We start from the raw sequence: 13,917 nt of genomic DNA on the forward strand, positions 1-13,917 counted from the left end.
CTGACAGCGATAAATGGTACGTCCATCTTCTGGCAGATAATGGGTTTTGAATGACGCAGCCAGCAATTGACACAGCCAACAACAGACTTGGTTGGAGTGCACAATCTGAACGAGATTATTCGATGCAGGAGGTAGCGCAGTGGCCCTTGCTGGGGAGAAACCATGGCTACTGTGACTTTCCACATCGCCGTCCATCCTATCTTCTGCTGCCTCAGATAGCAATCCCAACAGCAAGGACCCGAACTCTTATAGTGCATCTGCCACACGCCGTGGGGCGATGGCATAACCCATTTCTGGTGGTGACTGGAGCTGGCAGGAAACTTGCAATGCATTCATCTCATCTTGTGCGTACCTAACATTGAGAGTCTCCCTCGCCGCTTTCAACTTCAGAGGAAATCCACTTCGCAAAGTCATCACAAGGAGCCCTATATATGTAGTCTAAGCCAAAAGGAAGTTCTGGTGGTGGCTCTATGTTAATCCACAGAATTTTGGTGGTGGCAGATGAAGACGGGTGGTGGCAGATGAGGAGAGGTGGCAGATGAAGATAGATGGTGGCAGATGAGGATAGATGATGGCAGATGAAGACAGGTGGTGGCAGATGAAGACAGGTGGTGGCAGATGAAGATAGATGATGGTAGATGAGGAGAGGGTGGTAGATAAAGGGAAGTCTCAATAGTACAGTACCTAAGCGTGATCTAACTTAAATAGCTCTACCACTCCAACACCCGCTCACATCAACACCCTTCAATTTCTAATTTGCAATCGCCTACAAAGCACTTTTCCGTAAGCTATTTCGTCGGATCCACGCATGGATGGTCTCAAGCGGATCGGCTATTACTGTCTCTATATAACGTCAGCAATCGCAAATCAGGGCACGGCACAAGAGCCTAGCCATTTCTGGAGGCCCTACAGTACCATAAAGCATATCACGGTACCAAGTAAGCCATTTCAAACTCGTCATTCGTCATACGGTGTGCAAACATGCTCGAAAAAGCGAAGAGTCGGGGTGAGCGAGAGGGATCCAAAAATCTCCCACAAAATATCGCCGTACTGAGTTGCTGATTTTCGTATCTCTCGCGTTGAAGGCTCCGCCATAGGATCTTATGCTGCTGCCGTTTGCCTCAACGTCCTTTCTCCGAGAGTGGGTCACACCAGATTCGCAGGTAGAGGTTAGATCTTTCATTCTCAACACCAGTCCATACTCTCGAGGCAGTCTGAGTCTCCTTGCAACTTTGGCGGCCTCGGCTTTCATTGATGGGATGTTGTTGGCTCTCCAATCCAAGAGAAGGTGTGCATTGCATTAATCTATGCCCTGTGTTCGATGTTGCCGGAATTGTCCCTGATCAACTGAAGGGCCTGTGATGCCGAAATGCGATCCGACGGTAAGAGCATTGTCAACCCTTGAATCACCGGAAGAAAAGGCTTCAATTCCGGCTCATGGACATGCTGATCAAACTGCCTTTCCAGTCGCCAGTGCGGAGTTTGTTTCCATTTTCCAGCCCCGGGATCCCCTCTAGCTACAGCATCGGAGCTCATTTGTTCCCACTTGGACTGCCACTCCGGCGGTAGCTCCCCAAAAACGTCCATCATCGCTTCAACCAAAGGATTGATTCCCCACCAGCTGTAAGGTAAAGCTCCGAAGATGAGATAATAGATCTGGAAGCACAACTTTATGTCAACCAAAGCTCTCAACTATATGTAGCGGAACTCTCACCACTAAGCCTACACGCCACAAGTCTTGTTTGTAATCAACCTTGCCGGTAAAAATCGATTCGGGGGCTTGCAAACCTCCAGGCTGTGCAAGACTTTTAGGAGCGGCATTCTGATCAAATGCCTCTCCTAGATCAATAATGCGAACGTTTTCATCATCTTCGTCGTCATCAAGTGGCCAACCCGTCCACAGTGCTGACTCTACCAGCTGGGTAGGGATGCCTTGTCCGAGGGGTTTGCCATCTAATCGAGTTAACCCTTCTGGACTCGGAGGCCCAAGTGCTTCAAAGAGCTCTTCTTCGGATAGATGAGATAAGCGATCGTTGCAGAAGGCAAGGTTCTTTGTGCTGAGATCTGCAAACGTTAGACCGAGCGTAAAAGTGCTGCGAATGCAAGGTAACAAGACTACAGGCGGCTATACCTCCGTGTGCATAGCCAGCTTCGTGCATAAAGGCAACAGCCTCCAGCATTTGGGTCGATACTTTGACGATTATATCCGTACCGAGACGCTCCCCAAATTGATGCGCGTCGTTCACCATCATGTCAACCGTAGGGCCAAGAAGTTCGAACACGAGACACTGATGACATCCGTTGGGGCCTTCATGGAGGAAATCGTCGAGGAGTCGAACAATACCTGTAGAACCTGGAGTCACATTCGAGCACTGCGCCAAAGCTCGTAGAACTTGAAGCTCTCGTGACTGATTTGTCTTCTCCGCCTTCGCGATTTTGACCGACACCCATTGCTCGAGACTACGCACCGTCAGCACAAGCGAATTGAATGGTGGGGCAAGTCAGCGACATGCCTGTAGTCTCTAGCAACCCAAACTGTTGAGAAGCCACCGTAGCCCAGTTTGTGGTGTATTTTGTAGCGGCCATCTTTCAAAGTATCTCCGAGGGCAACAGGATGAAATCCTCCTGGCCGGTAGTCAAGGAAGTTCTCCTCCTCGAATAAGACATTCGATGGCTTGTCGTAGAGCTCATACAGTTTTGTGAATCGGTCCATGATGAGCATTACTGTAACCTAGTTAGAGAATCCGGTCAAATCAACGTCAAAAATTGATGTGGTGGCAGCCGGGCCCAAGCCTTGGCGCATGCTGTTGTCCGCGATAGGAATCTCTCGAATTCGTGTCGTTATATTGTAGGTTATCGAACATCCACTGTTGTGCTTCCTGCAACGGCTATGATTTGTGCTCTTAAAATATCTCAGCTGATGATCGTACATGCCAACGTAAAACAATGCGAGGGCTTCCTGGAGGCCCGCGGCCACCGTGTCGAGCGGCCAAATGTCCTCTGGTCAGGTGAGGCTGCCTCCCTCTCCCAATGAGGTGACTCGGTCTCATACTAATGGGGGCTTAATATACTGCGGCCAAAGTAACCCTTGACGGCTAAAACAAAGGCCTTTGGTGCCAAAGTTTGTCGTCTCAGGTCGTCTCGTGTGACAATCTGGTCGAATCTTTGTGCAGAGAAGAGCCCAGAATACACTTGAACTAGCCCACGAAGTGGCAGCTGAAACCGCAGCCCAAATGGTGGCCGGTATGGCGGGTGGTGCTCCCATCTCTTCCTTCTCTCGTGCATCAGACCTGTTACGGAAATCCACAAAGAAACCAGCCGCGCGCTTCTGGGACTGTGTTCGATTTAGAGTCAATCTTCAGGACGTGGCAAACCTTTCTCACAGGATACTCATCGACTCCTGGCGACACGACCTCTAATGCGTATATATAGGAGCCCTTGACTTCTTCCATTTGATGAATTCAGGCCACCCTATCACCCAGATTCGCAAGATGCCCATTCGAATCAGAAATAGTTTGAACGCTACCGATCGAGCTCGGTTTCAAGTATATGCCGCCACTTTCGAAAGTTATATCGTTAATCAGCCTCGTCACCGTGTTCAAGTCGGTGAGAGGAATCATGAGAGAATGGAAGTAGTCGAGTTCGAGGATGCAGAGATTACGTATGTTACCAGCCTCGTTGCACAAGTCTGGCGTGCTTACCAGATCGAAACAGCACCGCCTTTCATCCTTCAGTCAGTGTCGAGGATTCTGACCCAAGACCACATGTCACCGTACGTCTGACAAACAGCGCCCTGAGGCAAAGGAACGAATGGTATACCCTCCACTGGCGCCCCGAAGGGCAAGGCCCTACCCTGATTCTCCCGCGACGAAATAATGCAGCGTCCCTTGCGAACAAAAGACAAAGGAAGAAGGATAAGGATCAGAGAAGAAAAGAAAGAAGGAGGGACGACAAGAAAGACAAAGATAAGAGAGGTGAGGGTGGCAGCGCTGCCACAACTGGCTTCTCCGGCATGCACTCATAGATGTCAGCAATGGGTCGCGATCGCAGCTAGGTTAGCAGTAGGCCAAAACTCACATCCGTGATAATGAGCGATTTTGATTGAACGAAATCTTTCGGCCCTGATCGACCCAGGTGCCTCCATGTGTTGAATTGATCATCAAATCACTCAATCAGATATTCCATCAGACCATCAGTCTTCAGTCCAGGCGTCGTCGGCTTCAAACTAGTCTCCTCCAACTCTATCAACAGCTTGAACCCATCGCCATCGTCGGTATACTCGAACCACAAGAACACCTTCAATCGCTCCTTCAGTCCTGCCCAGCTATTCATGCTCAATCGCTGCGTCATCCGATCCAGTGTGGCTAGACCCCACCCTCTTTCACTCGTCCCCATACTCGAAATCGCGCCCATGACGGTTGCCCAAAGCACCAAGTCGCTTGCCTCAGCCTAGCGCGACTGCGCGCTCGGCAGGGACGATTGAGTTATGATATCTGTCGCGAGGTGGGCGAACGGTGCAGCGACCGTAAGGGGGGGAAGAGCACTAGGAGGCTGTATAATTAAGGTCCCTAGACGCGCGACTCGGTCCATGGGATGTTCGTCGGCATCGTCGAACGAGGGCGTGAGCTTCATGAGACTATGCTGGACGAAGTTGCGCTCGTCTCTGAGCGCACGTTGTGGCTGGACTCGGCTCGCTCCTCGATATAATCATCAACTGCGAAGGTATATTGGATGATCCAACGCAGCACGACAAGCAGGTCGGCGATGGCGTCTTGCCTAAGGTATTTCGGAAGGCACGCGGAAGCCCTTGCGCAGCCCGACGAGTGGGTGAGTCTTGCGTAATGCCGCGTCCACATCAACGTACATAGAAACGTGGGGTAGCATGGAACACACAAGTCTAGCGTACGAGAACGTTGTCACCACTTAGGGGAGGTCGGTTAGATAACGCGAGGGGGAGTACGGCTTAACTTACAAGAACATAGCCTAAGCAAGGCCAAGGAGCTTAATTTTCGAGATACGGCCACGCAATATCAACATCTTGGCCAGGCCTTGAAGGTGAACTTGAACCGTTTGTAGGCGGCTGTAGCGTGGTTAGTCGTCCTTGGGCCGGCGCAACTCCCGGTGGATCGCGGCGGAGGTCGCCATGGTGTGAGAGAGCATAGACGGATAGGGTGTTTTCATCGTCGCAGCTCATTGATGATCTCTGAATCGTTGGTGCATGTCTCGATGGGGGATGAAGAAAAGAGTCGGTTCCGCGTTAGCTGGCAGAATAGGGAGGTGCGGAAGAGGAGTCGATCACGCAAGGTCGTTTGAAGCCACATGTCGGCGGGAGGACTGATGCTTTGGCCTTGTTCGGGCGGGAACATCAAGGCTAGGAATGCATTGACTAGAGTGGCAAGTATGAGACGCTGTTATTAAACACCCCGAATACGTTCGACTCACCTTGATAAAGCACGGAGTTGACAGACTCTTTTCGAAAGATCGCAGGGGTTCGTTTCGAATGGGTCGAGAGGGTGGTATCTGGGGAATAATATAACCTCGCTGGCGGCGGGGGAGTCGGTGAGTCCTTGTTTTGATCCTCCTCTCTTTCTTTGGGGGACAATTTCTCGCTGTCCAAAGATGTAGAATCTTTATCTCGAGGTGTTAAAGTGGCAAGCGCTCTTCTCGACGGTCGGGCTACGCTTTGACTCGTGGAGCGACGACGCGGCGAGTGTCGACAGGCTGAAGGGTCGGTTTTCTTGTCCTTTTTAACTCGGCGCCAATGGAATTCCAAGCATAGGAAGAAAAAGCCGGCTGAGCCAGCAGCCGCCAAAGCCAAGTGGAGCCTCGGGAGGATACTCGATGGGTGGCGCATCGCGTATCTGAGTTGGAGCGTAGTTGAGTGTATGTTGATGTTGTTGGAATGGCAGAATAGCAGACAGAAAGGGCTCACTGTAACGCGGGGGCATGCATGGGGTTGTGTAAGTCTGTGGGAGCGTCTGGCAGACAGATTTCCGCCTGCGCCAAGATATCTGATAGGGGAAGGTGTGGCGATGGCCCAACAATGTGTTAGGGGGTTTGGTGCGGCGTAAGGCTGCGCCTTGTATTAGCACCGGGGCAATCTTATCCCGAGCTCTTGCGCCAGTAGATCTCCCTCTTACTTTGGTTAGTCAATCTACGCTCTCACGCCGCTACAACCATCATGCGCAAGCTATCACGTCCCGGGACTTAGCTTTGGTGTGATTCCTAAGACGCCAAGGCATGTAAAGACATGCCTCGCGGTGGGCATCTGTGGTAATGCCTCTGACGCCGGTAACTGAGTATATAGTCTGACATCTCACCTTGAGACGTCCTAATCCCACAAGGCTCCTTACGTTTAATCACATTGCTGCTTCACTTGAGCGCTGCACTCCCCCGTCCTTGCCACACCAACTCCTAACGATACGCGGTAATTAATATTCGGCCGAATGCAGAGCCATGGGAGAACCGAAGCGCCCTCTACCCTCCACGATACAGGACGCTATGAGTTTCGAGGACATGCATACATTGGGGGGGAAATATATCGGAGAGGGAGGCACTGGCGCCGTCTTCCTACTCAACGATATTGCAATTAAAGTGGCTTACGACCAAGATTACTGTGTGAAAATCCAACATGAAAAGAATGTCTACGAACGTCTCGGTAACTTGTGACGGTGTGATCGAGTGCTTCGATCTTTTCAGCCCCTGGAATTCGGATGACCTATATGGACCACGGAGATCTTCGTCAGTTCCTCGCTCAATGTCGAATTCCCGACTTTCCGTCTCAGACACAACTGCTTTCCTGGTTCCGCCAGATGGGCTCGCGCCGTGGCTGAGATCCACGAGCGCCGCGTTCTCGTCGCCGATACCAGTGCTCGAAACTCCCTCGTCGACAAGGAGCTATCGGTCAAGGCATGCGACTTTTCCGAGTCATCGATTCTCGACATCAACTGTAACGTCCAGACTGCGGACGACTGTGGCTATACTGTCTACACGGACATCGGTCAACTGGGTGCCGTCTTCTACGAAGTCATTACGGGAAATAAGTGCAGCTTTGATCTCTACAAGCATCATCCCCACGCGAAGATCGCCGTGTTCCCACGAAGGGAGGACCTTACGAGTACCCAGAACCTCTGGCTAGGACCTATCATCGAGAAAATGTTGGACTAAGGGATTCCCGACCTACTATGAGCTGTCTGCGACACTGGACTCAGCGCAACAAGTGGGAGAAGAGAGGGGGTGGCGGGACAGGGCTGACGATGAAGATCTGGTACAGCCGGTACGGACTTGCTTACTGCCTCCCGAGCTCGGGGCAGGCTACTGAAGCGCTACTACAGAGTCGATTTTCCAACGCCCACCCGCTCATATCCGCCACCGCTATTGGGTCTTCGGTGGTGTTATCTCTCCTCCTATTGTCTTTCCTCTGTCGGAAAAGCTGAAGAAGGCGTTGACAAAAAGGGAGCTCCCATTGATGAAGCTTCTACTCCAGCTTGGAATGCTCCAATCTCCGGCTCACCCCCGGGCATGCGGACTTCGCTGCTTGAAGCTCAGGCCAAGAGTCCCATTCTCAGAAGTTCGAGCCGTGGACATGGCGCACCGTCAGGAAATGGCGTGTCTTGACTACGCCCGCTGTCTCACCTGTATTCATACCACCCATCTCGTGAGGCGTTTCTGCCACTGGACCCACACCGAATTTTCAGCAAGGCGCTCATGCCATTGCAGACTGTGAGGAAGCAGAGCCATCTCATATCACTCGCTGGGACAGGGCTCCGATTGGGGTTGGCAACTAGGCTGCCGACTGCTCAACAAAGGTCGTCGTCGGTGCTGCTGGCTGCTTGGTGTTGTTGGTTGTTTGGTGTCGCTGGTTGTTTGGTGTTGTTGGTTGTTTGGTGCTGCTGCCTGCTTAGTGTCGCTGCCTGCTTGGTATCTTTGGCCGTGGGTGCTGCTGGGCATTGCTCGGTACTGCTGGGTGCTGCCGACCGGGCGGTCCAGCAACATCATCGTGCCACCGCGGCTTGGCCTCTGGTGCTGCTGGCGGACGGTGCAGCGATATCGTCGTGTCAAGGTGTGGTTGAACTGCTCGCGACTCACCCGTCGTGGCGGCCGAATACCTCGGGGACCTGCGTACGACCTTTGGGCCTGCATTGTCCATGAGTGATGCTGATTTGGAAAGGGCACCGGCATCACCTTCGTATTCATCCTGGAGAAATTGAAGCAAAAAGGATAACAGTCTGCTAGCCAAGCATTTGGTCGTTTCAGTCACGCCCTCCGAGTCGCCAATAGCGCGGTCAAGATGTTGAATTTGAAGGCGGACGAGCATCGCTGGTTTGGAGGTCGGGAGGTGGGAGGGAGCAGAGAGCACAATTGCAGTCGAGGACGAATCACTTTGCCCAGATCAACAACACCTTGCACTGCCAGAACTCTTATCACATTGGCATGCGTGACAATGGCTTCTTCTGGCAACAACATCGGTTTGTTATTTGCATTGGGCTCTCTGCCCTTGCCTCTTGCCGTTGGCATGTTGAGAATCTCCGGTCTTGAAGGATATCTGAATCTTCAAAGGATGAATTGATGCTTGAAAGTGATAAGGTAGCCGACGAATGTTTTGGTGTCGTTGATATAAATCGGGGAGTTTTACGAGCTGGCTTTGGGACTCTAAAAATATCGTTTAGATCACCGGGGAGGGCAACTGGTTTCCCACCAGCACGTCAGGCAGAGAGAGGTTCACTGTTATGAATGGCCAGACGCCAGCAGTACCTTCGTAGTGCTGTCACATCGAGGTACTGCTGTCACATATTGAACAACTACTATAGGTTGGACGCTCTCATGTTCCTTCCCTATCCCATGTCCTTCCCTATCCCATGTCCTTCCCTATCCCATGTCCTTCCCTATCCCATGTCCTTCCCTATCCCATGTCCTTCCCTATAGGATGTTTCTGTGACCGTTCCCCCAAAAAAAGGCAGGAGCTCAGGATCATCAATAGACAATACTACCTCGGGGGGGGGGGGGGGGGGGGGTTGACGTCCTTACTTTTCTCGTTTGAAATTCCTCTTTCCCATACTCTTCAAGCAGACGCCCGGAGAGAGAAATATATTGTTGAAGAAGAAGAAAGACCAGAATGGCACAACCTACCTACAGATCAGTCACGGTCTCGCTCCGCACCTCACGATTCGGAATGAATCAAGTCAGATTCCTTGCATTTGACGAGAACAGAAAATATCTTCTTACGGAGGGCTTGAAGTCTTGTTTCGTGGTGTTTCTTGTCTCTCACCGGGCGACTGTGGCTGCCCATATCCCACCCAATCCCGGAACAAGTCCCAACGATCTCACAGCTGGTGACAAAAATCTTGTGGCCAAGATGAGAGAGTTTGCCGGATTGTACAATGCCAACAAGGACAAGTACTTCACCAACTGTCAGGTTGCATTAGTATTTGCAACGATTGAGGGCAAAAGCCCGATGCCCGACAAGAAGCATTTTATCGAACAATGCCTTCGACAATTCAAAGTCGACTTTCCAATGCAAGACTACAAAATCAAACCTCGTGGTATGCCACGTCGCGAGGAGGATGGTACCGCCTTCGTCGACGGCTCGATGACTGATCGCGCATCGGTCTACGTTGAAGATCGCCTCTTGCTGAGAGTTATGGCTCCCGCTCAAAGCCAGCAGACCTTCAGCAACCCAATCTTCAAACGGTAAAACCATAAATCCCCGAGGCGGACACGCTCAAGCGGGGGCCTTCGTCGGGCGGAAGAGAGAAACATTTACGGACCAAGGGCTTGCGGACGGCATGGTCACGACCAAGCCGTGACTAGAGCGCAAGGTAAACCGGGATCCTGGGGTGGAACAAAGCTGGGGTACGCGAGATGTGGCTCTCATGCGTCTCAAAAAGAGCCATGCAGAGTTTGTAAGAGACACAACCAAACACATAGCTTTGCTATATAGTCAACTTCTTCACAATCATATCGATACATGTCAGGGGATCGATCAATTTCTCTCGTGTACCGACTCGCTCCATACGCAGTCTCACTGCCATATCCTCTTTGCACTTCACACTTGGTAAAAATTCTCCGACCTTCTGTGCTACCCTGGTGGACCGATTCGTAACAACCGAGGGTATTGAATGGCAGGGAGAAAGATGTTTCCCAAGTCCGAAGGCCCAGATCTTCCGCGCTCAAGAATTTTTCCAACTGCAACGAATGTCATCCGCTTCTCCTGGCCCAGTCTGCGAGGCTCAATCTTTTGATACCAAACGACATCACATAGCACATGCCAGTGCAGAACCGTTGATTTTTGGTAGATTTCCCAGAGTATCTCTGATGCCTGGTTTGGCTCCATGCAACAGGAGGAACCGGCACAGTCTCTCATTGTTAGCGCGTGCTGCTTCATGGAGAGGCGTTCCGAGTCCCAGCACACTCAATTGACAGTATGAGAGGTCGTGGCTTTCAAACATGATAGCATTGATGTCTGACCCTTTCTCTAGCAGTAGAGCAATCACATCATCGGAACGCCCCTGCTGAACAGCATAATGGAGTGGCTGCCCGAAATCCACTGATGCACCAAGCTCGAACAAGAGCTCGATGATCTCTTTCGGAGCAGATATGGCAGCAATCGAAAGAGGTGTCATGTCAAATGTACATCGAGCGTTCGGATCGGCACCGTGTTTGACGAGCCATCGCACAAGCTCAGGGTCAAACAATGCATCACTGGACTGGGATTAGGATTTCTCCAAAGAGCAAAAGACCATTTGTAGAGGAGTGACATACGCAAGAGGTGGAGGATAATCACATCGCCAAGCTTGATTCGGATCGTAACCATGCTGCAGCATTAGTTCGAGAATGGGATATGAAGCCTGTTCCACGGCGTTAAGGAATTCGAACGGTCTCGGCTGGCCACCGGCAGCCAGGAGGCTTTGGACCATTGATGTATCGTTATTTTCCACGGCAATCCGCAATGCATCGATCGGGTGCAGTGCAGACGTTGGGATGGTTGAGTTGTCGCCGTGGGTCATCGTGACTGCGGATGGGATGTCTGCAATTTTGGAAGAGATGGTCTGAGAGACGAGAAGGAGAAGTGGGAGGAGGACAGAAGAAGGATGAGGAGGAGGAGAAGGAAGAGAAGGAAGAATGGGTTACTGTTACTCTGCCAACCAACCAGCGGAACAGAGTGACGTAAGAGTGGTAAGTGTAGGCTCCCGGTTGGTCCTTTTTGTGCAGGTCTTTTCGGTGAAACATTTGACTGATTTAGGCAGCCGTTATGTACGACGGGAGGGTTTTCAGGATGGAACACGGCGGACCCGGAGAACATATGATTTCGCTTGTTCAACATTCCCGCCGATGGCGGATATAAAGGTTATGCAGCGAGACTAGACGATCGAAGTAGGGCAGTTGCTGGTTCCAGCACACAGAGGGCTCCAAACACGCCCGGGGGCGATTCGACTTCATTCATTTCCAACTTGTTGGCGTAAGGAATTCACCCCTTGGTGGTCCACAGCTAAGCAAGCCTCAGTATTGTTCTTGTGAATGTCAGAAGTCCCACTGGGCTCCACACAAATTGCATGATTCATTTGTGGTATTCTGCATTTTTGACTCTCGAACACTGTGCAGACCATCAAGCAACTGGTCCAGCTGATTGTTGATGGCGTGGCAAAAATACAGGGGAAGAAAGCGGACGCAATTCTGGCAAAGCCTGTCCACATTGGTAATGCAAACGTGCGCATAGTATTGCCAAAGGCACAAGGCTTCCAGTTGAGTGACATGCTTAATCGCAATTTGGACCGTCTGCGGGCAAAGTCTGATCGTCATGACATCGTCTTCCACAGGACTGATCACTTGCACCGTGACTTGTTCACTAAGCGAGGCTATGAACGCGTTGCCCGTTGGAAATTCCGAGAGCCTGGTTACTCTGTCCATTTGGATTGAATTTGACCGATTTCCTTGTCCCGAATGTGTAAGCTCAAGTTTGTTCAGGTATAGGAATGCTTTCTGACAGGTTTCAGAACTTTATTCGATCTGCATCGTCAATGGCAACATCAAGATTCCGCGGATCCACTGGATGAATGGTGGCGAGGTGATATCGTTCGCCTGGAAAATCCAACACCCAGACCAGCCAACGATGTCTACGGACAACTCTATCTGTATCTTCATGAGCAGATGATGTCTTTCTCCCCGGCGTTGTCAAAGCCAGCCCGTCCCGTACATTTTGTGATAACAGCTGCTCGTGTTAGAGTTCTGAGCAAGCTTTATTCCGACATGTCGATTTGATCGAATTGAGGTATCGAATGTCAAGGACGCCTGCTATCTTGATGTCGAGACCACCTTGATCAGCATCACCCCACTTCTGAATGATAGGAATGCACATACAACCGTGATCTCTCTGTTCATGAATGCTATCGGTCTTATTGAACGACACAGAAAACAGGAGGTATTAGAGTCCATCTTAGGCCAAGTTCAAAGCTACCTGCCACGAGACGCACCGCTTCGTGGTGCTCACGATCCTGAATTTCTTCGACCGCTTGCGGCGACGGACATCTTTTTGCCTTTTGATAAATGGTTCTCACAGTATGCTGAACAATTTCGAATCCATGAAGCTGCAAGGCGCATCGGCTTCCGAGCAGAGGGATCGAATACAGTCGTCAAACCGTGGCCATGGAGATTCAATCCAAGCTCACACGATCCCAAAGACAATGACAAATTCTGGGAAGTGCTTGGATCTTCTTGTACAGGAGTCGAACGATACGTTGAGTGGAAGCGTGGGTAGGGTGGAGTCAACGACTTTTTCGTACTCAGACTGGAGGCTCAAATTTAAGAGCCTCGGATTGCTGGCGCATGGGCCACGACGGGAGCCCAGAGATGTTGTATAAATTGAGACTCTTTGTCCATAAGGTCTCTCCCAAAGTCCGACAAGTGAGCAACACGAACACTTTGATTCTGCGATAACAAGGCGAATCCCACCTCCAGAAGTTGTAGCTCATCTTGCTGCATTTGTTCCAATTGTTGCGCTGAGAACTTGATGTGAGGGAGCGTTATTGATGCGCTCAAATCCAAAAGGTGGAGAATTGGCCGTTCTGAGTTTGAGTTCTCAACTAGGAAATTCGCCACAGCGAGGCCACACCAAAGGATGTGGGCTTGATGTAGTTCCCTGAGAAGTACGCGAGCCTGAGAAGCAATATCCTGGGTAATCGAGGCTGGTGAAAGTATCTCGCCATCGACCCATTCGAATAGTATTCCTTGACTCTTTGATCCTTCGCCGAATCAGGTCTGTCCCACAGACATGGTTGTATATTGAACCTCGACGCCACTTCCATTTCTGCATATTCAGGGACATCCGTCCAGCCGTAACAGAATCGAAAGATCTTGCCATTAAGACCTTGCTGAGCGAGGGAGCCGTTGGCGCGACATTCGATGTAAAATGGATCGCAAAAGTCTCGTCGGCGTGTGCCACTTGATCGACTGACGTTCAATTCGGGATTGTCGAATCTGAACTTGTTTGAAAATTAACACAGAGCTGCGAATTCAGATGGTCTGACTTACCATCTTGAATGCATATTTCTTCCCACCAATGCGAACTCTGAAAGTGTGTCCCGCGTTTCCTCCTCCAGCGTACGCTTGGAAGTGGACTATTCGATCCTCCAGTTGGAATTGTTCCAACAGAAGGGAATCCACGTCGCCGCGTTCAGGTGCCATTGTACGTTGTGCCTCTGTCGTGGATGGTTCGCAGCATTAGGAGGAATTCAAGGGAAGGATGCAATGACAACGTCGCAGCCACCTGCACCAACTTGATTCCAGTCGGAGAGCCTTGGCAAGAGTAACCACGTGCGCGACTAGTAGGTGGCTGGTTCGCATAACAAGCCAGTTCCAAAGCACGGTCTACAATTGTATGATTGTGCTTTTTGTAAATGAAGTCCACCGATGATTCACCGG

At 50.9% G+C, this 13,917-nt stretch overlaps 7 protein-coding genes across 8 annotated transcripts; 3 read left to right on the forward strand and 4 right to left on the reverse strand.

Moving 5' to 3' along the window:
- Nucleotides 1-1,242: 1,242 nt before the first annotated feature.
- Nucleotides 1,243-2,713, reverse strand: PV05_03329 (uncharacterized protein; the record flags this gene model as incomplete). Its single annotated transcript, XM_013463965.1, has 4 exons — nucleotides 1,243-1,656; nucleotides 1,715-2,064; nucleotides 2,132-2,453; nucleotides 2,510-2,713. 4 exons carry the CDS (start codon nucleotides 2,711-2,713, stop codon nucleotides 1,306-1,308), a joined length of 1,227 nt encoding a protein of 408 aa, XP_013319419.1. The 3' UTR covers nucleotides 1,243-1,305.
- Nucleotides 2,714-3,491: 778 nt separating this feature from the next.
- On the forward strand, nucleotides 3,492-4,024 carry PV05_03330 (uncharacterized protein; the record flags this gene model as incomplete). Its single annotated transcript, XM_013463966.1, has 2 exons — nucleotides 3,492-3,661; nucleotides 3,715-4,024. The coding sequence occupies 2 exons, from the start codon at nucleotides 3,492-3,494 to the stop codon at nucleotides 4,022-4,024; spliced, it is 480 nt and encodes a 159-aa protein (XP_013319420.1).
- PV05_03331 lies at nucleotides 3,991-4,996 on the reverse strand. Of its 2 annotated transcripts, XM_013463967.1 has the most exons (3): nucleotides 4,973-4,996; nucleotides 4,078-4,922; nucleotides 3,991-4,017 (listed from the first exon to the last, which is right to left on the reverse strand). In XM_013463967.1, the coding sequence occupies exon 2, from the start codon at nucleotides 4,411-4,413 to the stop codon at nucleotides 4,165-4,167; it is 249 nt and encodes an 82-aa protein (XP_013319421.1). In that variant the 5' UTR covers nucleotides 4,414-4,922; nucleotides 4,973-4,996; the 3' UTR covers nucleotides 3,991-4,017; nucleotides 4,078-4,164. The 2 variants fall into 2 exon arrangements, with proteins under 2 accessions (XP_013319421.1, XP_013319422.1); XM_013463968.1 differs by having other exon boundaries at nucleotides 4,078-4,996.
- A 1,460-nt stretch (nucleotides 4,997-6,456) lies between these two features.
- On the forward strand, nucleotides 6,457-7,223 carry PV05_03332 (uncharacterized protein; the record flags this gene model as incomplete). Its single annotated transcript, XM_013463969.1, has 2 exons — nucleotides 6,457-6,665; nucleotides 6,747-7,223. 2 exons carry the CDS (start codon nucleotides 6,457-6,459, stop codon nucleotides 7,165-7,167), a joined length of 630 nt encoding a protein of 209 aa, XP_013319423.1. The 3' UTR covers nucleotides 7,168-7,223.
- Nucleotides 7,224-7,326: 103 nt separating this feature from the next.
- On the forward strand, nucleotides 7,327-8,731 carry PV05_03333 (uncharacterized protein). The gene has a single exon (XM_013463970.1). The coding sequence runs from the start codon at nucleotides 7,708-7,710 to the stop codon at nucleotides 8,149-8,151; it is 444 nt and encodes a 147-aa protein (XP_013319424.1). The 5' UTR covers nucleotides 7,327-7,707; the 3' UTR covers nucleotides 8,152-8,731.
- Nucleotides 8,732-9,910: 1,179 nt separating this feature from the next.
- On the reverse strand, nucleotides 9,911-11,079 carry PV05_03334 (uncharacterized protein). The gene is made up of 2 exons (XM_013463971.1): nucleotides 10,762-11,079; nucleotides 9,911-10,701 (listed from the first exon to the last, which is right to left on the reverse strand). The coding sequence occupies exons 1-2, from the start codon at nucleotides 11,004-11,006 to the stop codon at nucleotides 10,254-10,256; spliced, it is 693 nt and encodes a 230-aa protein (XP_013319425.1). The 5' UTR covers nucleotides 11,007-11,079; the 3' UTR covers nucleotides 9,911-10,253.
- Nucleotides 11,080-13,079: 2,000 nt separating this feature from the next.
- Nucleotides 13,080-13,680, reverse strand: PV05_03335 (uncharacterized protein; the record flags this gene model as incomplete). The annotated part of the gene is made up of 2 exons (XM_013463972.1): nucleotides 13,080-13,478; nucleotides 13,528-13,680. 2 exons carry the CDS (start codon nucleotides 13,678-13,680, stop codon nucleotides 13,080-13,082), a joined length of 552 nt encoding a protein of 183 aa, XP_013319426.1.
- Between the last annotated feature and the right edge of the window lie 237 nt (nucleotides 13,681-13,917).

This window comes from Exophiala xenobiotica (genome assembly GCF_000835505.1).
Source record: "Exophiala xenobiotica strain CBS 118157 unplaced genomic scaffold supercont1.2, whole genome shotgun sequence".
Taxonomy (NCBI): Eukaryota; Fungi; Ascomycota; class Eurotiomycetes; order Chaetothyriales; family Herpotrichiellaceae; genus Exophiala; species Exophiala xenobiotica.